The following is a 26,009-nucleotide window of genomic DNA, read 5'->3' as shown; positions in this document are numbered from 1 at the left end:
ACAGGCTCCTGATTTGTTCCATTACCAGTGATATTAATTTTAACCATTTGGGCAAGTTTCAAGGTTTATCCATTTTAAAGGTACTATTTTCCCCATTTTGATTAATTAGTTATCATCTGAAGAGATATTATAAATTAAGCAAATACCTGTCTCTCATCATATTTTCATCCACTAATTTTAACATCAATCACTGGTGATTCATCCAAACAATCTGGTGTTTGCCGAGTACTGATTTTTCTACACTTATTAGTTAAAAATCTACCATAAGGAAGAGCTGTGAGCCCCACCCTCATTCACCTTTTCTATTTGTATCATACAAACTCATGGACTCTTCATTTCATGGATTTTAATCTATTCCTAGCATTATTCATTTTCTTGCTGAGGTTTTTCCAGAATTGCCAACAGAAGCCCCTGAAAGCTTGTTCCTGGGTCTTTTTTTTTTTTTTTTTTTTGGCATATCCTCATTTCTTGAGCCACTTGATTACATTCTTATATAAGATCTCTCAGGCTCATCTTCTACTCTTTCTGAAAGCAGCCATTTTTGAAGGAGTGCAGGTTCCATTTATGGGAGGACGGTATTCACAGAACAAGATCTGGGTGCCTGGTGTGCTCCTTGCTATGGGTGTCAGTGCTTCTATGACCTCTCAGCAGGACAGTAGTTCTCAATCATTGGGCAAGACTTTCCCCTCAGGGGACACATGGCAATGTCTGGAAGTCCATGATTGTCACAACTGAGGAGATAGTACTGAAATTTAGTGGGGAGAGGCCAAGGATGTTGATAAACACCCAACCATGCACAGACAGGACAGCCCCGCTTTACAACAAATACGTGTCTCCTCCAGACATCAGCGATGCTAAAGTTGAGAAATCCTGAGTTAGAGAGTGTGTGTGTGTGTGTGTGTGTGTGTGTGTATATATATATATGTATGTACACACACACACACACACAATTACAAATGTAGTAACATGTATTTATTTATTTTTCAATCTATGTTAAAAACTATGAAGTCACACTGAACTTCCAACTCAGCACTGCAGGGTTCATTCCATGCTTTTCCATTCCCACATCTGTAACTCCTTTCTCTGACAATGAGAAACTTGGCTCCTCTTATCCACAATACATATATTTATTTCCTCAATCCCAGAATATACATCAACTGGTTTCAGAGCTGCTAACCCACGAACTAAGAAAAATAAACCTACTAACTAGAGCTTAGTGTTTGTTTAGACATATTTTATTTCTACCTTGAGGGTATCCAGTAAAAATACTATTAAAAGTTATTTAGATTCACTTTCCCTCCCCCGGCTCCTTCAGCATGGTTGTATGATTCATACCATCCTGTCCATCTGTTTGCTTGGATTTCTCTTTGAGTTTTCCCCCAGAACATTAATGATTTTATGTATTCATTTTTAAATATTAAGATGGATCTACAGGTCAGAATTATACAAAAATGTATAATCTAAGAAGTCTTTCCCTTTCATCCCATGTACTATTTCCTGTCCCCTAATCATTTCCACCAGACCGTCCCGCCACCTCCTACAAAAATGTCATCTTACTAGTCCTGGCTTTGCATGTGTGTGTGTGTTTCCAAAACACAGCAGATACATTTATATATTCTTATTTCTTCTAGCTGTCTGCCAATATCTATTTTCCCTTCCTTCCTTTAATAAGAGAAGTGTTATGCTTCAGCTGAGGATATGGCCACCTTGCTATCCACTACATCTCCCATCTTTCTAGCACCTAGGTATGACCACCTAGACTCACCCCCAATAGGAGAGTAGCAGAAATAGAGGGTACTCTCTGGGTTAGGCCCTGAAAATCAGTGAGCATGAATTCCCCTGCTCCTGCTATCTTCCTGCTGAGCCTGGATGACAGGCATGAAAAGCAGCTGCTCTGGGCCCTAAAATGAGAACCATTTGCTGTGATCCTGGAGTCACCCTACTGACCCTTGACACCTCCCTTCTCAACTGTTACCTGGGAGAGAAATTGAACTGTATCTTTCTCTGTATTTTCGATTCTGTTACAACTGCTTAGACTGGATTAACTATGAAAAGCCATCAAGTGGGGAGAAGATGGTGCAAACCAGGAAACTGAGACAAGAGTGAAGTATGAGAAAAGGGGGCCTGAGGGACAGTGGTGCAAACGAGGCGGCAGAGTCCACAAAGAGGCAACGGGAAGACATAAAGCAGGGGAGTGCTCTCTGGGTTTGTACTTTGTACACCAACCCACTAAAGAGTCGACTGGTGCGGTAAGGAAGACGTATGGAAAACCCACTCAGGAAGCGAGAGCTCTCATCCGGGACATCAAGTGTTGGCATGGGGCTCCAGGGCCAGAGGACAGAAAGTGGAATCAAAACGTAATCAGACGAAGTATACAGACCCTCAGAATGCATTTGAGACCACTTTTCTGAGCCCAAGTGCTCACCGCCGTTACTCTCAGACCTCTGCATCCACCACCCAGAGGGCAAACTTCTCTGCACATCCCTCATCCTTGGAACCTCAGAGGACTCAACCCCACCCTCCCTAGACACCCACTCCCTCTTTTCCAGGCTGGCCCACACCCAGTGAGACCACTGACTGGTTCGTCTACCACAGATGCAGCATCTTCACGGGATGTTCCACTCACCTCCTTAGTGGCCAGTTGCTTAGTTGTGTCCAACTCTGCGACCCCATGGACTGTAGCCTGTCAGGCTCTTCTGTCCGTAGAATTTTCCAAGCAAGAATAATACTGGAGTGGATTGCCATTTCCTTCTCCAACTCACTTCCTTGCATTACCTGAAATCCTCAACGCCCTCAGGGACCTCACTTCTCCAGTGACCCTCACTGCCGCTTCCAAAACATCACCTCTTCTAATCCTTGGAGAAACTTCCATTTCCTTGAGGTTCATTTTATCTGGTCAGTGAAGCTTCTCAATTATCCATCATCTCTCAGCATCCCTGGCACAATGCAATATTCACTAAAGAATTTACATTACCCAACTCTTGACCTTTCCTCTGATCCTAAGTCGTACCACCCATGCAGGTGATCCATTCAACATTATCTCAGCTCAGTTCTTAGGATCACCTCTCAAATAATCTGTTCTACCACTTTAGCCACCTAGTTCCATAATCACACTCTGAAATCACCTAATGTTTAGTAACTGAGCCACTTTGAAAGTCACCAATTCAAAACACGTAGACATCACTGGCCAACTGTAACGCCCAACTTTCCAGCTTATTTCCCAAGTATGTTCCCTGGGCCAGTACTGAAACCTCCAATCTAGAATGTGAGATGTTCTATGCCAATTGCCCCTGGCTCTTCTGAGGAGTTAATGTTATGACATAGAAAGAGGCGAGAAAATAGAGATATAACCATAAAAACTTTGAATGGACCATATTAGGGCTAAAAAAAAAACAGGTAAAAAACACAATGCGGGGAACAACTGGGGAAATTCCCATACGGACAGTACATTAGATGATATTATGAACCGATGCCAGTTTTCTTTGATGAGATAATGGTATTCTGTGGTTTTGCAGAAATATAATCTTACCCTTAAGGTACCTTCTGAAGTATTTAGGAGTGATGTGTCAGGATGCCTGCAACTTTCTGTCAAATAGTTCAGGAAACAAACAGGGGGAGGGGAGGGAGAAGATGAACAAAGGGAGAGATGAAGAAAAAAGCAAACAAAGAAAGGCTTAACCATTGATCTAGATGAAGAGTGGACCAATGTGCAAAGTACTATCCATTCACCTTTCCTCTGGGTTTGAAAAATACCTAGAATTAAAGCATCTGGGGCAATACCTAAAATTAAAAGAAAACCCCTCTTTTGAGCTAAAAGAAGTTATATATATATATATGTATTTCAATATGATATAAAATTATTCTCTATGCTCGTTCAAACATAACTGAAGGGCAGGAAGATTTTAACTAAATGTTTGCACTATGCATTACTCTCCAAACTGCTTGTCTATTTTAGTAATATATACAGCTATCACAAATGCCCAGTATTTTATTGTGAAGATCTGTCCATTGAGTAGACACTGAGGCTGATCAGAATTCTGGCTACTACAAACAAGACTGCCGTAAGTGTCTTTATAAACAGCATCTCACAATTCAGTCTTTTCACACTGCAGGGCAGATTCCCCAAAATGGAACAGTGAGATGAAAGGGCACCTACTTTTAACTTCTAGTGCTAGATTATTTTCCCAAAAGACAAGAGCAAGTTACACACTTCAGGGATGCATGCCTGAGTGTGCCCAGAGCCTTTACTTCTCCAGCATGGTGAGTTCCCGGTCTTTTTTAAAATGTTGCTATTCTGAGGAGTCGTTTTAAGGAAGCACAAGTAAAATATTCTCAACAGAGGCCCCTAGGAGTCCTAAAGTACTCACATTACTTTCAAAGGACAAAAAGGGAGAGGTGTGAAAAGACAGATACCCTCTTCTCCTCTAATTTCCCAGTGTTTTGGCACCTATGAATTTACATTTCACTTATGTATTTTCCATCAAAGTATACTAGAAACTCATTGAAATACAGACAGTATCTCTCTCTCTCTCATTCCTTCACTCAGTGAACAAATATTTATTAATCACCTACCATGTGTCAGGAACTGCTTAGCACTAGTAATACACAAGAAACAAGATAAAAACACCACCAGTGCCCTCGTGTGCCTAATACTCTCGGGAAAATCCAACAGCAATTAACTGCAGAACCAGTACTTTAATTACAGTTACGGTAAATGCTTTGAAAAAGAAGAAGAACACGGTGCAATGAAAGCATGTGACTCAGCACACAGTACCAGGAATGGCCTCCATGGGCTTTCAATATGCCTTACTAATAGTTTAATACAGTTCACACAACACCAACGGACTGATAATGATTGATGGCATACAGTTTCTAAACCTGTGGTTTTACAATTGTAATGAGAAGAGGAAGAAAAGAAGATGGGAACTAAAGTTCCTGAAATCCGCAAGCCAGCACCGTGCCGATACCGTCCACGTACCTAACGCCACTGAGTCCTCCTCACCAGTTCATAAGGCAGAGACTCACACCCCATTCCTTAAATGTAGACTGTGAGATTCAGAGACACAAAATTTGCATGGTTACTAAACGGTATCGAGGACACGGTAGGAATCCAAGCCGGTCTGATTTCTTTCTATTCTATCGCAGTGAATCAAAGGTAGAAATTTCAGACGAAGCCTGGAAAAATGTATCTGCATAATAAAATATATTTTGCTTTACACGTGGTACATTTATAAACTTCAAGAATAGCAGTAGTCTACTGTGTATTTAAGTCACTTAGTTTAAAAATATAGTAACTTGCATGCCCGCATATACAGTACAGGAAGCAAATTAGTGGAAAACATGTTCATTTAAAAATAAAACATGAAGGACTTCCCTGGTGGTTCAGTGGCCAAGAATCTGCCTGCCAATGCAGTGGACAGGGGTTCAATCTCTGGTCTGGAAAGATTCCACATGCCATGGGGCAACTAAGCCTGTTCACCACAGCCACAGAAGCCCACGTGGTCTAGCGCATGTGCTCTGAAACAAGGAAAAGCCACCAAATGAGAAGCCCCTGCGCCAGAGTTAGAGTAGGCCCTGCTCACTGGCAACTAGAAATAGCCCGTGCACAGCAATTAAAACTCAGCTCAGTCAAACAATAAATTAACTGAACAATTAAACATGAAAATGTATTCTGTAAATATAAAAGAATATTCCTTTCAGAAGACAACCGTAATGGAAAAAAAACTTACGTGCGACCAATACTAGTTTAATATTTTGACAAACTGCCCATGTGCCATGCCACTGTTTTACAGTATCAAAGTTCAATAGAGATGTGATACGACAAAATATTCTTACTCAGACTATGTTGACTTCATGAATTTACCATTCAAGCTCATTATAATGAAACCTAAATTACTCTGCCAAAAAAGGTCCATCTAGTCAAGGCCATGGTTTTTCCAGTAGTCATGAATGGATGTGAGAGTTAGCTGGGCACCAAAGAATTGATGATTTTGAACTGTGGGTGTTGGAGAAGACTCTTGAGAGTCCCTTGGACTGCAAAGAGATCCAACCAGTCCATCCTAAAGGAGATCAGTCCTGGGTGCACATTGGAAGGACTGATGTTGAAGCTGAAACTCCAATACTTTGGCCACCTGATGCAAAGAGCTGACTCACAGGAAAAGACCCTGATGCTGGGAAAGATTGAGGGCAGGAGGAGAAGGGGACGACAGAGGATGAGATGGTTGGATGGCATCACCCACTCAGTGGACATGGGTTCGGGTGAACTCTGGGAGTTGGTGATGGACAGGGAGGCCTGGCATGCTGCAGTCCATGGGGTCACAAACAGTTAGACATGATGCCATGAGCAACTGAACTGAACTCAAGTGAAATTAACCACTATCTTAAAGAATCCGCCAGCCAATGCAGAAGATACAGGTTCAATCCCTGGGTCAGAAAGATTCCTTGGAGAAGGAAATGGTAACCCATTCCAGTATTCTTGCTTGGGAAATTCCGTGGACAGAGGAGCCTGGCAGGCAATAGTCCATGGGGTTGCAAAGTCCCCATGGGGTCTCATGACTTAGCACCTAAAACAACAACAATAATTTAACAACCACAATAAAAATGCAATTATGGAGCAGGAATGCGGGTGTCAGGGGGAATATAGAGAAAGTGAAAGTGAAGTTGCTCAGTCGTGTCTGACTCTTTGTGACCCCATGGACTGTAGCCTACCGGGCTCCTCTGTCCATGAGATTCAACTGTAAAGTCCTCTGGGAATAATCTTGCCAAGTACCTTGATTATGTCTATGTATCACTTCCCTTGTGGCTCAGCTGGTAAAGAATCCACCTGCAATGTGGGAGACCTGGGCTCAATCCCTGGGTTGGGAAGATCCCCTGGAGAAGGGAATGGTTACCCATTCCAGTATTCTGGCCTGGAAAATTCCATGGACTGTATAGTCCATTGGGTCGCAAAGAGCTGGACACGACTGAGGGACTTTCACTTCATTATGTATAGTTAAACACATACAAATACATGCACACACCCAAACTGGATGTGTGTCTCAAACATGCACTAGAATAATTTTGCAGCAATATTACTTCTGTAGCACAACAGATCTCCCAAGGCTGACTTAACCAATGTACAGAGAAAATATGCATCTGCTGCTTATGGTAGAACACAGCAGAGTTACAAAACCAGCAAACACTACACCATTTGGGCTAAAAAGGAGCTAGGGAAATAGCTAGAAAGAATGTGAAGGGAATTTTTCAAATTCTTAGAAGCTCTGAATATTGATGGCACTGTTAACAATCACATCTAGGTTCACTGTGGAGCTTTTTTTCTACAGATGGAGGTGAATCACCAGTACATGAGATTAGATACAATCACTGTCACTTACTAGCTAACAAATGGGAAGAAAAGAGGGTGACAGTAAAAGGGAAGGGAGGGAAGACAGTCCTCCTGCTATAACAAGAGAAAAGCTGGAAGAGAAAACATGAGCATGAGTGATGGCTGCACGACTTATCTTCCAACGGGTGAGAATTAGCAGGGCAAAGTGGATGTGTAAAAACAGAGTCACTACATTGTCCTGGGCTGCTACTGGACAGCTGTCCAGACTGTTCACTGCACAAAGGCACTTGGTCAAGGGGCAAAGTAAGGGTTTGACCTGCTCCACTGCTAAGCTGGGCTCCGCGTCTCAGGGCTGGAGACACCCAGAGAACGGAGCACTTTCTCTAATTCATAAGAAGTTGCAGTCACTTGTCAAGACTTATGACCAACAGGCTGTGTCCACTCTGATGGAGGTTTTATGAGATTGTATGAAAGCTACACATGGGCTTGAGGGAGACTGTGTACTCCCCACCGTCATACTCCATCACCATCCCACCACCTCCAAAATTCAGCCTCCCAGCCTCACTGCTATATATAGTGAATCACCAGAAAAGAGCCAAACTGTACAGCCAGTTTTTCTCATGGACGTTCTTACCACTCTTTGTGGCCCCATGGACAGCAGCCCACCAGGCCCTTCTGTCCATGGAATTCTCCAGGTAAGAATACTGGAGTGGGTTGCCATTTCCTTCTGCAGGGGATCTTCCCAACCCAGGGATTGAATCTGGGTCGCCCGCATTGCAAGCAGACTCTTTACTGACTGAACCACTAGGGAAGACCAGTGTTACTATAGCAGAATGCTAGATAAGATGAAGCAGAATGCTAGAGAAGATGAAGGATGTTCTTAGATACACACAATTTATTCATAATTCAAAGTGAACTCATATTTCACACTTTAAATTTGATATGAAAGTCCATTATTCTGAAGTCGATGATAATTTATGTTAGGCTAAACTAAAATGATCTTTTCATTACTAATGAAAGTTGCTAATAAAATTTATACTGCAATTTACTCCTTAAGGGGAATACGTATAACTTTAATTATTTAAATTTAATGGCTGCTCCTAATACCATTATCACCACACACCCTGAAGCCTTGCAGGATCACACTTGGTTACACATTCTATATGTACATGAGGTAAGAGAATGGCATTTGCTAGAAAATATTTTACAATTTGCTCTAATTCAGAGAAACAAAGAGCTATTCCCTCTACTCTTCTAGTAGTCAAATACAGGTCACAATATTTTAATCTGCATACATTTTTAAGTTTCATACTTCAAAACAATGCAAACAAATAAACAAAATCAGAAACAGACGAAACTGGCTGTTGAACTGCACCTGACAACAAGCGAGTCCAGAATGAAGAGTACTAAATGTTCATCCAGGAGAGGTCATAAATGAAAAGTTCAAGCAAATAAGTTCATTTCAGATATAGATGTAAAGTATAGGATTGCTACAGAAAATGAAATACCTATTCTTAATTAGTATGTCAGCTTAATCCAAGCTTTTCTTACTTCTACTTAAACACGTAGTAAGCAAATGTTCTGTTGAATTCTCTACTTGATAAACCTTCGTGCTGTTTTCCAGAACGAGACTCCAGGTATAATAACATAACCTCGAGTGTTTGTTTTTACCTCGAATAACATAATTATCCAGGGCATCTTCCATTCTCTTTAGTGCTTCTGTTCTATCAGAACCATACGTGATGAGCTAAAAGCAAGCAAACAAACGTTTATATGGACAGGTAGAGATCAATCTACTCATAAGTCAAACATCTCATCCTAGTAAAAGTTAAAATATTTCATAACACATTTCCAGAATATATTTTGAAATTTAATTCATTCAGTTGTTAGTACAAACTATGTCAATTAAGATTTTTTCAACTAAACAAATATCAGAAACCAGCTATTTCAGACTTTTCTCCTAGATTTCACTATCACAGAAAAGAGTTACTTGAGGTAAACCAAAATGTAACAAAAACAAGCATAAAAAAATTTGAAAGGAAAGCTATCAAAATTGTCAACATTTAGGATGGGATGAATATAAACATCTGGAATAGTGGAGGATTAGCCAAGATTTGTTTTTTCTCTCCCTTCAAGTTTGACACCCTGAATAGCTAATTTAACAAATAATAGAGCACAGAGGCAAAGGGTTCCTGTGTTAGAAAAACAGAAAATCTTACTGTTCTGTATGATTCGGGGCCTGTTTATGTGCTCTAGACCTTATACAAATTGGCAACATGAACTTAAATATTCATAAAATAATTTTCTGGTTATTATATGAGACAATCTGTAGTTTGCAAGTTTTTGGTACATTTAATTAGCTTCAATATCAAACCAGGTTGAAATTAATTTTCAGGTCCTTTTTCTGAATAGCAATGTAATTTATCTAAAAGTGAAACCATGTATCTATAATATTTTATGTATTTTTTATTTTAATTAAAGTGTTTCTCTAACAAAACACCTAAAGTTCATTTTAACAATATCACTGTAAAAACTTAAGTGAAAAAAGAAAAATGAAAAAATGGGTCGTTTACTACAACTACATGAAAAAGCACACTTGGAAGAAAAAAAAAACCATCTTAAGAAACCAGGTTGGGAATTCCCTCATGGCCCAGAGGTTGGAACCCAGTGCGCTCACTGCCACGTCTTGGGTTCAATCCCTGGTTGGAGAACTAAGATCCCACAAACTGAGCAGCAAGGTCAAAAAAAAAAAAAAGAAGAAAGAAACAGGGGTTTCAACACAGGTCTATCACTTTAGAAAAAAAAATATATATATATTCTAAATAAAATCCAGTTTCAACCACTAGCATCAGAATTTTACATTCTGTAAGATTCAAAAATGTTAAAAGATCTAAAATTTTAAGTGGATTGGTTAATTTATTCTGGAAAGTCAAATTTCAAAAAGACATCTCATAGTCTCACATAAAATTTAATTATGCTAAATCTACGTAAGTAATTACTGATTCATAAAAACCGAAGCGACAAGGTGAAAAGTCCTCTTAACAAACACAGCCTATTACCTCAACTCCTTGATATCACCCCGTCATTCATACTTTCATCTCGGCAATGCTCACGACTGGTCAAGAAACAACGTAATTCCTTCTCTCTGTACTGAGCTAGCTTGCTGCCACTGGTTAGAGAAGTTTGTTACTGTGGGGCTTGGGGTGACGGTGTGATTAGACTGGGGAGTGGGGAGTGCTGGCACCTAACAAGATGCTGAAATTTCTCTTAAGAGAAAGAAAAGCTGCCCAGCTTTCACTTTTCCATTGGTGGCCCTAACTATGTGTTTAATTACGGCACATGATTCAGGTAAAAGCCCCATTCCAGACTTTTTAATTATATATGTCCATTGTCATTTCAGAAGAAAACTGAAAGGAACCGTTAAGAGTCGAACTAACTTTCGAGATCATCGGATCATAATAAATGCTAATATCACTTCCTGGTTGAATGCCGCTGTCAACTCGGACCTGGGAGAAAGAAGAGAAGAGAAAAGAGAGTTCACAGGGTGAAGCTATTTTTCTAACAACAAATTTAATTTCCATGAGGCAGGTGGATAATTTTAATCTCAAATAATATTTCTGCTTCCAGGAAGTAGAAAAACAACCTTAAAAATAAAGAGAGATCAAATTATCTTTATCTGTTATTACACAGTTCAGTGTATATATTTTTGTTAACCCACTAAAGGAAGAAACTAAGGAAGAGCAAAAAAAACAACCTTTCTACAGCACTATAGTGGGATGTGTTTGGAGCAATTTGAGGATGCCTTCCAGCTGAAACAGAGCATGAGTCTGCCAGGCATTCCAGTGCGGTCCCCAGCCAGGCCACGCATCAGGACTCGGAGCTCTGTTCATTAGCTCCATAGGAACGCTGGTCCTGTGGCTTTCATCTCCGTAACACTTTCCTTTTCTGCCTCACCCTCTCAACTGTAAAATGCTTTTTTTTTTTTTTTTTTCTGTTACTGTCAGTCCCCTGAGAATTTAATGTTTACACAGCTTTTCTCACGGCTTTGCTTTGTAAGGACACAGCCCCAATTAGAGTTCTGATTTTGCCATTTTCATGGGAGGGGGGAAAAAAAGCACAAGTTCAAAATATTCTTTTGAAGAAGCTGATTGCTGTTAACCAGCCAACAAGTTAGTTAGTACATCGCTGAGTCTTGTTTTCATCTCCCTGTTTGATGACAGCAGTAAGGCACAAAGGTTAGCCATGTAAAACTTTCAAATGAGCAGTTGCTGAGGATGAAATATTTATTAAATTATTGTGCTGAAGTTTTGGAATCTGAAGTATTTAAAAGCTAATCAAAACAGTCGAGACAGTCAAACATGTCCTAGGGGTCTTGAGGATAGAAGGATTTAATGGAAGCTGCTAGAACAGCAGGACTTTGATGCCCAACATGGTTAAGGGGTGGGAAGAGAAGAGGCAAATTCACGGAGCTCTTCACCTGTGGGAAGAAGCCTGCCTAATAAACAGCCGCTCATCTGTCTGCAGCAAGGCAGAAAAAGGTCAACACAGCGGCTGTTAGGCCTTTAATATTTTAATTTAGGCAATTATCAAGGGACCACATGTAGACCCTCTTGTCTAGGATAACCACATGAGAGTTCGATGATGGCTTTATTAAACGGTGACATCAAAAGATAAGCCATGGTTTCATTCTCTTAAAAAAAAAAAATCATACTACTGTTATCTTCTTTGTAAGGTTTAGGAAGATAACATTAGCACATACCCAGAGTGCTTTTTTGTATATACTTGTAAAAGTGTCATGCAAAAATATAGATATTTATATTTGCATTCACATTCATATAGAAAAAGCTTCATTCTAAAGGAAAGTCATTCAGCACACTAAAAACATATATTTGGCTTTCTTATTTTCTGAAAACACACTTCAGGGCATAAGTTGAAGCTCTATGAAATTCACAGTATTTATAAAAACTAGGAAAGAATTAATAGGGCAGCTGTAAAAGCAATAATATCATAATCTGCCTACTGGCCACATTTAAATGGCTCCAAAGTGACAACTGGTGGATCAAGTTACATAACAGAAAAGACATCTCGGAACTTGCATTTTTTAAATTTTAGTAGCAAAATGTTAAGGAGATGATTTTACCAGTATGCATTATTTAAAATCATAGCATGCTTGCTAAAGCTGTGTTTAAAATTGAGACTGGTGCAAGTATTAAAACTTTTGACTTTAAACATATGCTACCATTTACTATATCAACTGCTACAAAACTAGTGTGGAACTTTGATGTTCAATCCACTGGTAAAATAATAGACAATAAAGAGCATTTATTACATTCGTCTATAGTTCATAACCTAAATTTTTAGTTACCTTGAATAACACCATCCTAAAAGTTAAGTTACCTAGGGCTCTTAGATACAACTGTGTCTTTGTTATTTGCTAAAATTATTATCACAGAAGTTACATCATTTCCATTTAAAAATATATATGGTAAAATAAAGATGTATTACATATAATCAACAAATATCTTTACAAAGCAAATTGGCATTTCCAATTTAAAACTGTAACAAAACATGAAAACTCTGATTTATAATTTACTGTTTATGCAGCCTTTTTCCAAGTGATAGTCAGCTTTTTTAAAAAGTGTTCTAATAATGAATTAAAATTCAAATTAAGTCTCCATTAAACAAAGCTTATACCAAAAATACATTTTAGCTTTTGCACTAAAACCTTTAGGAACAGAGTCAAGTGGAACTGACACCAAATTTCTGAGCAGAACAAAACTGTGGTCTGAAAATAACACATTTACAAAATATAGTGATCAAAGATAAGAAGAAACTCTTCACCTTTGCCACATAAGCAAACAGGAGACTTACAGAATGTGAAAAGCACAAACCATAAGTTAACTCTGAAGTAGGTATTCTTGTGACCAAAAAAGGTAAGTGCTGCAAAGGATCTCCTGAGTTAAAACTGATGGGGTTTAAGGCAGAAAGGAAGAAAACCCACCATCACCACCAATGCCCAAGCACCTGTGTGTGAGTCTCAAACCCCTGTTCGGAAACCTCAGGCATAATTTAAACATCTTTCTTCACACAGTGAACCCTGTGAAACTGCCAGCCGAGTCCCACCCTTCATTCTCGATTCACCTCTCCCCCTCAGCACAACTCCCAGCCCGCCATGTCTACCTGACAAGTGACAGCCCAATCTGATTAAATGCTTCCAAGGGAGGGGACTCGTGGGCCGCCATGACAGGCCAAAAGTGATCACCATGGAGATACATAATTACAGCTGTCAACGCATCTACTGTCCTGCTGGCATCAAGTTGATTGCTCCCAGCAATAATGATAGACAAAGCTAGTGTGCACGCTCCCGCACCCAGTCACTTTATCTATTCCTTGGTCCATTTAGCTGACATGCAACATTCACACAAGCAAATAACAGCAGTAAGCAGAACATTTAAGGCATTTTAATTGTTTTTTCTTTCTATGGATGGCTCACAACTGCAAATGTTATTACATAAAACTCCTGCTGCAGCATTAATTGAAGAAAGATTTGGTGGGACAAAGACCGTAGGGGGTAGAGTTTGTCCATTATCACTTGTACTTTCAACAGGTCTCACGTTTGAAAATTGCAAATTGCAAAAACTTGCAAGGGCAAAATGTTTGACATCCTGTTAGCTGTTACAACATGGTGAAAACTTCTAACAACTCGAGTAATCATTATGAATTCTTATTTAATACTTTTTTTCTTTGATTAAAAAAATGCTTAGATATGTCCCTATGATACTTGTTTTCTCATCTGCTATTTAACGTCACACAATGCCTGTTAAATCTTTACAATTTTTTTTTCTGCCTTCAGGCTTTGAACACAGCATGGAGTCTCCAAGCCTGGAAAGGGTCAAGTCCCTTTAGAAAGCACATGGGCAAAAACAATTTAAAAAGTGAAATAAATCATATATCCAATAACATCTTCAAATTCAGAATTCTTCCTGTAATCTTTCACCATCTTCATACCAGTAATCAAACAGAATAATCATATTCACAGATGGTACAGCCTTGTCAGCCACTAGCTAACATAATGTCACAAATATACACACTTATTACCTTGATTAACAGAAAAGGTATATCCTTGTTCTTTTTATGCAAGAAAAATGATTTAAATAATAGCCATTAAATACAGAAGTATAAATAAAGTGAACACTGATCACTTTTAAGTGGTATACATACTATGTACTTCTTAAAGTCCTTGACACGTAATAGAATGAGGCACATTTTGTTTTCCTTAATCCATTTCAATTAACGAGCTGATTTTGTGCTGGAATTTCTTGACATCTGACTATATAGGGGAAGCTGAATTAGATTTATTGAAAAGATTAAATTGTAATACAGGAAAGTCATTCCCCATTCTTAGGATGCCACAAACTTCTTCATTACAATTTTCAGAAGAACTGGGAACATTGGGAACTATCATTTATTTAGAAGCCAGTTGTCCAGACTTCCCTATTAGGTGAATTCTGACTTTCCTGCACATCATAAAGTACAAAATATTAAAAACAAAAAACTGTGATTCCCCATGAATTTCACTTGTCATTCAATTTACACCCTTTGGTGTTGACAAGCTTTAACATAAAAGTGTGACATAAATCAAGATTTTAACCTCTCACTTGGTATTACAGCTTAATGACTTACACCAGGTAGACGCACTGGTTCTTCATACTGAGACAATCTCCCAACAGACGGCAAACCAAAAGACTTGTAGGGGTCCTGAAAGTTCAAAGAACAGGAAGCACAGCCTTTGAAATATAAATCAGCACAAGTAAGGTTAAATATTTATACAATGAAGAAGCATTTTGGGGCGTATTTATCAAATCACAGATTTCAGAATATTATTGTCTTCTCCTCACTCTAGACAACTTAGAAGTGTATTTAAAAAATCAAACAGAACTAAAAGCAGAATTTAGCCTGACCTTGATCATACTTTATTGAAACTGGTAAAATTCCAACTTTTTATAAATCTTCTTAGAATGCCTTGGGCAAAAATAAAATAACCTAGGCGCTACATCAAAACATACTCAAGTTCAGAACAACAAATGCAGTGCACTGAAGATATTTGTTTTTCTTACTCTCAAAACAGCTCACATATGGTAAGATTTGCGCATTCTGAGTCTCCAAATAAAGACCTGAAAAGTAACTCTGCATGTGCTTCTGGATAAACGCTCCATTTGTAAATATCTTAGATCATCAGAATAAATATTAAATAAGTTCAGTATCATAACAATAGAGAAGAAAAAGAATACCACTCAAAATATAATGCAAAGAAAACTAACTAAGCCAAGAACTATTTCTCAGGATCCTTGAAAAGCATTCCAAAACAAGGTCCAGGATTGTTAAAACACAGATACTACTAATTTGCTTTTTATTTTACAGACAGGCTTCAATGTCTAAAAGTAAGAGATGGCATCAATGTTTCCTTGCATTTTTGTTTTAGTCATTTGAGAGAAGCATTTTCAGATGCTGACTGCTTAATTATGTGGTTAATATAGTTATAAAATAATATTAAAGCATTGAACTGAGAGTTTATGAGTAAAATCCATAATTAAAATTATAATTAAGAGCTTTGCAATTTAAATTTTAGTTGTGATTATTCATGCAAGAAATAAAATTATTAGGGGGGAAACTGTTAAAAAAAATTAAACACTGAATTAACAACTGATGTGTAACTAGGGTAGCTCTTTAACATACACACAGAAATAAATGCTCCTGTTTATTTTCAATGTGGTTTGAAAATAAGCAAACAAAACAAAACCCACGGTCCATTCAAGCACAAGAATATTGAACTAATTCTTTCTCGCTCCTTAAACTGATTAGAAGCTATTCTTCCATCCAAAAGCAACACATGAAAATTAATTAAACTCAATCTTTTAAAACTATTTTGAGTTATGTCAAAATGATCTAACCTTTCTTTTTCTGGTTCAGCTCTGAATTACATAATCAAATACTTGACCCCAAGTTACAGGACGCTAACTTTACCTTTTTGTTTAGTTATACGTGGTCCCATGACTCGGGACACAAACACCACCCTTCCTCCCATCATCCCTCCTCCCAGTGTTCGCTTTACCTCGGCATAAACTCGACATTCGACCGCCCAGCCGTTGATGGGAATATCAGCTTGTTTGTGCCTGAGAGGGTAACCCTTGGCAACACGTATCATTTCTTGGACCAGGTCCAGGCCAGTGATGCATTCTGTGACGGGATGCTCAACCTGCAAGGCCAAGATCTGCCCGTCAGTAGGTGTGGTGGTGGTGGTCTAGTCACTAAGTCGTGTCCGACTCTTTTGCGACCCCATGGATTGCAGCCCACCAGGCTCCTCTGTACATGGGACTTCCCAGGAAAGAATACTAGAGTAAGCTGCCATTTCCTTCTCCAGTGGATTTTCCAGACTTGGGGATCAAACCCATGTCTCCTGTATTGAAGGCAGATGCTTTACCACTAAGCCACCAGGGAAGCTCCAACAGATGTAGGAAAAAGTAAATAAATAGAAATAAGCAGGGACAATGTCAACAATTTCTGGGTAAAATGAGGTTAATTATAATCATAGTTGACTTGAAAACTATCTAAGAGAATAAAATTAAAGCATCGATACCATATAGTACAAAGCTGGGTGAGAAAAACAGACACCCCAAAAGTGTTTGTAAACTGTCTCTACTACTTTTCCCAGTGTTTATTTTGATGGGGTCCAACCAGGTTGAACACCTTTAATTTTATACTAATTCTTCACTGATGATTACACATTTAGAGCTAGCGTCCTCAGTGTGGCTGGTCATCAGCCTGTTCTGCTACACTTAGCACGGCATCCTCAGAGGCAGCTTACGCTTTTCCACAGCACTAGTCCAGCCTGAGTCTCACCCACTCGCATGCTTTCACTAACCTGTCCTGACAAGCAACCAGATTAGCGTACTCTTGCATCAATGCAGTGTAGCAGAAAGGAGCAGATGGATCCTGCAGGTTGTTCTCCCTCCAGACCGGCGTGGGGAGTGCTGAGCATGCACAGTGGCAACACTGAGCCAGTGAAATCGCTGCTCTCTCAGCAAATTGCTGATAACTATTTTGGACGATGCTGTCGTGGGGATCCCTGGCCTTCCACCCTAGCGCATGGGATGCACATGTACAGAAACATGCACAAACATACAGGGATACCAACAGACACACTGTTATCAATCTGATCGATTGCTGACGAGATCCTAAACTTAACTGAGCTAAAATAAAGCCACTGAGGGCGTTGGTAAAGGGCAGGTCATCTGCCTTACGTCTAAAGCCTTGAATAAGTTTTGAGAATATCAACTTTGGCCACATCAGCTGCTTCGATACCAGTTTCCTTTCTCATAAAAATTAAGCATGTTTTAAAAGCACTTCACTATAGTTTCTTTATCATGACATGTTATATTTCATACACTCTGACATGGGAAAAGGTCAATGAACAGACCAATTGTCTTTCCATCTTCAACTACACTAATTGAAGGACAGGACTTAGTCATTATAATAATCTTGAAGCTTATCATAAGCAGACAATGCCATGGTCTTAAAAAAAAAAAAAAAAAAAAAGCTTTGTAAAAATAAACAGATGGCATCCATAATTAGCTCTGTGTGTGTTATGAGTTTGTTTACAGTTTCAACAACATTTTAAGACATTTTGACATAATTTTAATGACAAATCATCACTAAAATAAGCATCTACCCTTTGTAAAATATATGCGACACTTAAGTAAAGATTTTATTAGATAGTTTAGAATCTATATTCTTGAAAGCAAAACATGGTTTTGAAAGAAACAAGGTTCTGTATGATAAATATAATAAGAAAGGAACAAATGTAAAGCCATTCTATTATTGCTGGAAATAAATTTCACATGAGAATGCGTCTTACTACCCTAACTATTCAAACTATTCAACCTACTATGTGACCAAGGGCTTCTTATATCAATACTACCCACTACCTTTGTTAAGTAAGAAAACATTTTTAAAAGCTCACAAAATGATTTAATTTTATCCTTCTATATCTATCGCTCAGAAAAGCACATATTATATACTAGACAAGGAAATATACATTAAAGGAATGAAGGAAAGAGTGGCAAATTCAGAGTCATGTCTCTAGTAAGCGGTAGAGGCAGGGTTGGAATCTCATCCCTCCAGAGGTGATATTAGCTGCCTGTTCTTCCTCATGGAAAAATGGATATGAAAGTATGTAGGAAAGATAAACAGCTAAACAATTATGTACTGTTATCTTTTATAAAATACATGATTATGAAAGGCTAAAGACCCAAATTCATTGTAAGGCTCTGTTACACCTTAGAAGACCTCCTTATAACTCTATAAGGAGTTATAACTCCTTATAACTTATAACCTCCTTATAACTCCTTATAACTTATAACCTCCTTATAACTCCTTATAACTATATAGGAAAAAAGTTTATTAAACTTCTATTGAATGGAATCTAAAATTGGACCCACTTTAACCCAATTTAGAGTTATTTAACAGTAACACAACATTTTATAATCCTAGTGAGCCGCAATTATTACAAAATAAAATCAGCAGACAACTAAAATAACAGCTACCTACTAAAGACAAAAATCATTAAAGAATTTTTTTTAAATATCCACTGAGGTTCAAGTATTGTTAAAGTACACAAAATAGTCTGAGGTACCTCAATTTTTCAGATAACAGAAATACGTCTTTTTAAAGGAAAACATAAATTTAAACATTTTTAAGAGAAATCCTTCTAAATACATTTTAACAGAATTCCAAAGTTATTCAACAGGATATGTGAAGCATTTCCTTTAGACCCTGTATTATTATTATCATCAGGCATCTTATAATTAAAACACTGACTAAATAACCATGTGTACCCCCCATTCCTGAAAACTTTAAAATAGTTTCCCTGTGCAAGTTAAACTCAATGCTTAAGAAGAACAGAGGTTACAAAGAGAAAAAATCATTCCCACGCCAAAATTAAGTAAAACAAAAAAGAAAGAAAAGGAAGGGAAGGCGGTAAAATCAATGGAAAGTAAAGGTTAACTGAAACAAAAGGTTATAAGAAGAAAAAAAAGACTCAAACACTGGCTTCTGGTAAACCAACAAATTCATCATGTCCAACCTAGAACACCATGTCCAACCTAGAATAAAAAACAACCTCTGAAAGTATGATGTTAATAAACATCTATTCTGAGGACTACTGTGTTGGGGGAGGACAAGGTTTCTGAGAAACTTCTATTTGGGAAACACTGAGTTAATCTAAGTTAAACAGGTTTTTGCTTTTTTTGAAAGACTCCTCAAACACATTAATCTGTAAATACACCACAGGACTCTCTGAAAGGAGACTGTACAGCATTTATTTAACTGCACACCTCCTCCTTTTGCAGACAATCTTTATGGATTGAGAATTCCAAAGAACACACATTTAGAAACAATGCCTTAAAGATTCAAAATACTGGGTTGGCCAAAATGGTTGTTCGGGTTTTTCTGGAACATTGTACAGAAAAACCTGAATAAAATTTCTGGCTAACACACTATAAACCCAATTCCCTTATGTGACTCTATCCTCACCAAACAAATTGTTGGTCCTCACACATCAATTTCCTGCCCCAAAGAAATAAGTGCTAGTTCCAAGAAATGTATGAATGAAGATCTTCCAGATACTACGACTGTGCATTAGAGAGTAATATACTGATATCCTAGTACATGAACCTTGGGGTTTGGGCAGCAAATTAATACCTAGCCAAAAAAGCGAGTGAGATGGAGAGAAAACATACACACACACACACACACACACACACACACACACACACAAACCCAAAAAAAGAGTGAAAGTCACTCAGTTGTGTCCGACTCTTTGCAACCCCATGGACTATACAGTCCATGGAATTCTCCAGGCCAGAATACTGGAGTGGGCAGCCTTTCCCTTCTCCAGGGGATCTTCCCAACCCAGGGATCAAAGCCATGTCTCCTGCATTGTAGGCGGATTCTTTACCAGCTGAGCCACAAGGGAAGCCCAAGAATACTGGAGTGGGTAGACTATTCCTTCTCCAGCAGATCTTCCTGACCCAGGAATCGAACCAGGATCTCATGCATTGCAGGCGGATTCTTTACCAAGGGAGCTATGCTATGAGGGAAGCCCATCCAAATCAGAATTTATTAATTCTCCAAGGCAAATTACTGACTGGGATGTATTTATCAGGTCAATGCCACCTTGCAGGTTCTGCTGCTGCTGTTAGTTGCTAAATCGTGTCTGACTCTTTGCAACTCGATGGACTGTAGCCTCCAGACTCTTCTGTCCATGGAATTTTCCAGGCAAGAATACTGTAGTGGGTTGTTTTCTTCTCCAGGGGATATTCCTGGCTCAGGAATCGAATGTGCACCTCCTGCACTGGCAGGTGGATTCGTTACCACTGAGCCACCTAGGAAGTCTAGCAGGTTCTATCAAGAGCTTATAAATCAGCACTGGCAATGCCAATTATGAACCTCGTTATGAATCTTTTATTCAAACAGGTGCAAATGACGATCATCAAATGCCATGTTAAGATTCATAATCACACTCAAAATCCATGAGTATGTATAGTTATATATGCCTACATTAGATGGTCACAGCCAGCCAGTTTTTTATAGATCTATCTGCAAATTTACTTTAGTTGTCTTCTCAGTCACCATCAAACTGTCACTATTGTCAGTATTTGAGTCTAGATTTCTTGCCACTCCCTCTAATTTTTTGCTTCAAATGTACTTCCCCCCAAAAAATGAATAACTGAGCTTATCAAATGCAATGGCAAAGTAAACCAGGTTTCACTTCACATGAGTACTTGATGTATCAAATTTCAATAGTAGTTTTCATTTAGAAAAGCTAAATGTTTCTGGAATTGTGTTGTCATTATCTGTCTTTGTAAAAGTTATAATCATAAATTCTGCCACTGCCACTGTGATCTTTAGCTTTATTCCTCCTCAAATACCAACTGCGTGCGTGCATGCTAAGTCACTTCAGTTGTGTACAACTCTTTGCAACCCTACAGACCATAGCCCACCAGGCTCCTCTCTCCATGGGATTCTCCTGGCAAGAACATTAGAGTGGGCTGCCACGCCCTCCTCCAGGGGATCTTCCTGGTGATCTTCCAGGGATTGAACCTGCGTCTCTCAAGTCGCCTGCATTGGCAGGTAGGCTCTTTACCACTAGGACCCCCCGGGAAGTCCTAAATACCAATCAGGAAGTATCCAAACTAGTGAAGGGAAGACAGGTATTTCCAGAGTCCTAAAGTCCTAAAGTATCCACCTATAAAATACCTTCATTAATGACAAGGGGAGAAACACTAACATTACGGTGGGGAAATCCAAGACATGCCACCTTAACCAAAGCAACATCACCAGCAGTGGGATAAACAGACACTGCATGTCTCCTATAATGGTCCTCATGGAAGAATGGCATTTCTGTAATATTCTTGCTGAATATGCAACATCCGGATATACTCAAGAGAAAAAAGACAAACACAAAATGAGGGACACTCTATAAAACAAATGGCCTGTGCTCGTCTTAAAAACTGTCAAGGTCATAGGCGACCAAACAAAAGACTAAGGAACTGCTCCAGATAAAGACTAAAGAGTCATGGCAAGCAGACACAACATAGGATCCAGAACCAATATTAAAATGTTGTAATTTTACTATAAAAAACATTAGTGGACAACTAGTGACATGTGAAGATGGTCTGTGGACTGGGAGAGAGCAATATGTCAATGTTAGTATTCTGATGCTGATAATGGTACTGTGGCAATGTAAAAGAGCTTTCTTGTTTTTAGGGGATATATGTTTAGAGGTAAAGGAGCACCAGGCCTACAACTTACTCTGAAATGTTTCAGGTAAAGAGGACAGAGAGAAATTAAGATATGGGTATAGGATAAAAATAAAGCAAATGTAAATGTTAGTAAAGGGTGTTCAGATATTTTTAGTAATGTTTAGAAATTTTATAGACATCAGAAATAATTGTAAAATAAAACTTAATAAAAGTTAGAGCAACGTCACCAAAGTTTTTGTATTATGAAACATTATTAAGGTAAAGATATCTGACTTGATTGACATTATCGCTCTTCAATCAGAACCCTTCCACTGCGCTAAATAACCAAAGCAGATAATTTGCTCAATGTGTTTTCTCTGACTTAAACTTTTAAATATACTTTATTATGCTGATTATCTAATAATTCTAAAGATTTTAAGAATGGGTAACTACATAACAGGCAAGCATTCCTCAAGGGGAACAAGATTCAGGCAAATTTTAATTACATACTAAAGTTAACTTCAAATGAATATTAACACTGAGGCATGTTTAAAAGTTTAAATGGGTGCTTCATTTAGATGTTTGTAACAAAACCCACCCTACTATAGAATTACATAATTACTCAAGGTTACAGATGCTTGCTCCTTGGAAGAAAAGCTATGACAAACCTAGACAGTGTATTAAAAAGCAGAGACATCATTTTGCTGACAAAGGTCCATATAGCCACAGCTATGGTTTTTCCAGTAGTTGTGTACAGATATGAGAGTTGGACCATAAAGAAGGCTGAGCACCAAAGAATTGATGCTTTCAAATTGAGAATCCCTTGGACTGCAAGGAGATCAAACCAGTCAATCCTAAAGGAAATCAACCCTGAATGTTCACTGGAAGGACTCATGCTGAAGTTGAACCTCCACTAATTTGGCCACTTGATGTGAAGAGCTGACTCATTGGAAAGGACCCTGATGCTGGGAAAAACTTAGGGCAGGAGAAGGGGACAACAGAGGATGAGACGGTTGGATGGCATCACCAACTCAATGGACATGAGTTTGAGCAAATTCAGCAAGACAGTGAAGGACAGGGAAGCCTGGCATGCTGTAGTCCATGAGGTCGCAAAGAGTTGGACACAACTTAGTAACTGAACAACAACCACAAGTTTAAAAGAGGAGAAAGTCCTAAAGAGTGAGGAGAGGCATCAGATCAATGAACTATGTGTTAACTTGGCCGTTATACAGAAAGAGGGTGATGTAAAGTGTTCACAGTTCCTTAAACAGAGGGTAGGTTTTTTTTTAGGTGGTAAGTGGAGGCCCAGCTGCTTAGTCAAGGCAGAAGCTGTCCCTAAAAGCAGAAGACCCATGTACACATCATAACTAACATCTGCATGGCACTGAAATTTATCAAACCTCTCCATGTTCATGAACTTGCTCCCTGTTTCACCGTCATTTTACAGACAAGACACTTGAGATACTCACAAGAAGTATGTGGTAAGAGAATGTTCTAACATCCAAATAATATTATGTTAAATTAACATAACTTAAAGTAACTTATTTATTAAATACAAGTCTAATTGACAGATACTACAAAGACCCAGTTTGTGAAAGCCATCTTTTGAAAGAAGAACTTGTTCGATTCAACTGAGCAAAGCAGTATAGGTATGATTACCTGATGAAATATGAGGAAATTGTCCTGTTACATAAAATTGTGTTTCATAATGGTATTTGGCATAATAGGGCTCTATCTTTTTTCATTTGTTGTTATTCTGGCCTGAAAGGACAACTGATGTCATTATTTTTGGTTTTGCTTTTTCAGGTCAGAGAGAGTCTTTGTCCAAAATGGAATCTAACATATACCTATTAAAATACTGAAACTCCACCTCCTGGGAATACAGGATTTCCAAATAAAGATCTAAAGTTATTAAATTTTGATCCACAGGCTTCAAAGTAAAAAACCATGTTGGGAAATAGGCCCCAACACACCATTCCTGTAAACTCGCCTTGAAAATAATGGCTACCTTCAAGGGTGGTGCTGAAAACTGAACAAATTCTATTATAGAGCTTTCCTGTTGACCCACACACAAACAGGCAGATGAAGAAAGGATAAGAGAACTATTAGAGGTTGAACTGTACTCCCCTCACTTCCGCCCAATTCATATATTTAAGTCCTAACCCCAAGTACTCAAAATATGACTATGTTTGGAGATGGGGTCTTTAAAGAGGCAATTAAGTTAAAATGAGGTCATTAAGGAGGGCTCTAATAAAATGTGACTGATGTCCTTGCAAGAAGAGATGAGTACACAGATGACACGCAGCAAGAAAGGAAGACCACAAGGGGACCCAAGACGATGAATTCTAATCTGCAGGCCACAGAGAAAGGCCTCCAGACGAAGCCACTCTGCCACACCTTGATTTACACTCCTGACTCCACAAGTGTAACAAAACGGTGCTTAAGCCACTCAGCCTGTGATAAGCTGATGTGGTAACCCTAGGAAACAAATCCAGGAACAAATTTGGAAAGTTCTAGATAAGAATCTAGAACTCGAAGACACCAACATAGTTTATAAAATGCTTCCAAACAAAAACTGATGAAAAATGTCTGACAAATTTAACTATTCATGTCTGTTTAACAAAAGCTTCTTTCCTTCAATTTTCCAGTAAGACTCAAAGAAAGACATCAAGTGACAGCATAACATACCCTACTTTACGTTCTCAGTTTCCCAGGAAAGGAACTTCAAATATTGCAGAATATTCCGGTTCTGGCTAGCTCCAGCCAGTTTGAGAACCCTGGCCTCTGTGCCTTCAAATACAATCAAAATGTCAATTTCTGTCTAGATCTAAAATATTTCTCCTGGCAAGAAGGGAATTTTACAAATTAATTACAAATCCATTTCCCTGTAATTTCTCCTATTTCCACCAATTATTCTTTCAGTCAAACACCTTAACTCCATAAAAGGCTAAACTCTTTAAGTACTTTTTTAAATTTAAAATTGCTCTGAAAATAAGAAAAAGATATTTGTTCAGTTATAGTCAATTTTCAGAAATCAGATTTAGGCTGCAATAATTCTTAACTTTTTAATGTGTGAAACTGTGAAGGGTAAGAATCAAGATGCTAAAAAGGTTTTCCTAAAATGCTCCTGGAAAACAAGGTTCCATATGATAGAAAAATCTTTGATGGGATCTCTGATGGGATGTGGGGGTATCTGGCCTCCAGGGAATTTCAACAGCGCTATTATTACACTTTTTCTTTCACAGCAAAAGTAGATTCCTCCTTCACTGTTGCAATCAGTATAAGCCACTGACTGAGGTCTAACAAAGGGGATACAATTTAGATCTCTGTTCTCCAAGATGTGGAATAGCCAGCTGACCATATTTGGGCATTAAATTTAACATGTTACTCCTTTCTATTTGAGAGTTTTCTAGCCTTTTTTTTTTTTTTTTTTTTTTTGTCTTTGTAGACAATATTAAGACTGCTTTTCAAAAAAAATAAAATCTATAAATTACTTGGATTTGGAAATTAACAATTACATACACACACATACACACAATTTGGAAAGGTATAGTCAGGATCCAAAATACTAATTTTAGCACAAAGATCTAAGCAGAAATAGCTTATCAATGTAACCCTTTAGTGAGTTTCATGTTCAGAAGAAAGATTTCCATCTCTGTTTTTCTCTTATACAAAACCCTTACAATGAACAGAGACTTCTTCCAAAGCAGTTAGTATTTCAACTATGTTTGTTCATTTGCAATAATAATTTTTCAATCAACTGACAAAAGAATAAGAGGAAGTTATTATTAATTAATTTGTGGTCCAGTTTGCCACCTGAAAAAAAAAAAGACCACTTACACACTTTTTAAATTATAATGACGACAGTAATAGTGAACATATTC

The 26,009-nt window shown here is 38.3% G+C and overlaps 1 protein-coding gene across 7 annotated transcripts in view; it reads right to left on the bottom strand.

Moving 5' to 3' along the window:
• The window catches only part of PCCA (propionyl-CoA carboxylase subunit alpha), a 363,730-nt gene that overhangs the window by 171,277 nt on the left and 166,444 nt on the right, over positions 1–26,009 (bottom strand). For all 7 annotated transcript variants that reach the window (XM_055542946.1, XM_055542947.1, XM_055542949.1 and 4 more), the window contains exons 13-16: positions 16,437–16,580; positions 15,008–15,082; positions 10,762–10,830; positions 8,996–9,071 (exon numbers count right to left, since the gene is read on the bottom strand). In XM_055542946.1, coding sequence (XP_055398921.1) covers positions 8,996–9,071; positions 10,762–10,830; positions 15,008–15,082; positions 16,437–16,580 — 364 coding nt within the window. The remainder of the gene's footprint in view (positions 1–8,995; positions 9,072–10,761; positions 10,831–15,007; positions 15,083–16,436; positions 16,581–26,009) is intronic.

The sequence above is a fragment of the Bubalus kerabau genome, chromosome 12 (assembly GCF_029407905.1).
Source record: "Bubalus kerabau isolate K-KA32 ecotype Philippines breed swamp buffalo chromosome 12, PCC_UOA_SB_1v2, whole genome shotgun sequence".
NCBI lineage: Eukaryota > Metazoa > Chordata > Mammalia > Artiodactyla > Bovidae > Bubalus > Bubalus kerabau.
The sequence above is the reverse complement of the archived record's forward strand: the minus strand, read 5'-3'. Positions and strand labels throughout refer to the sequence as shown.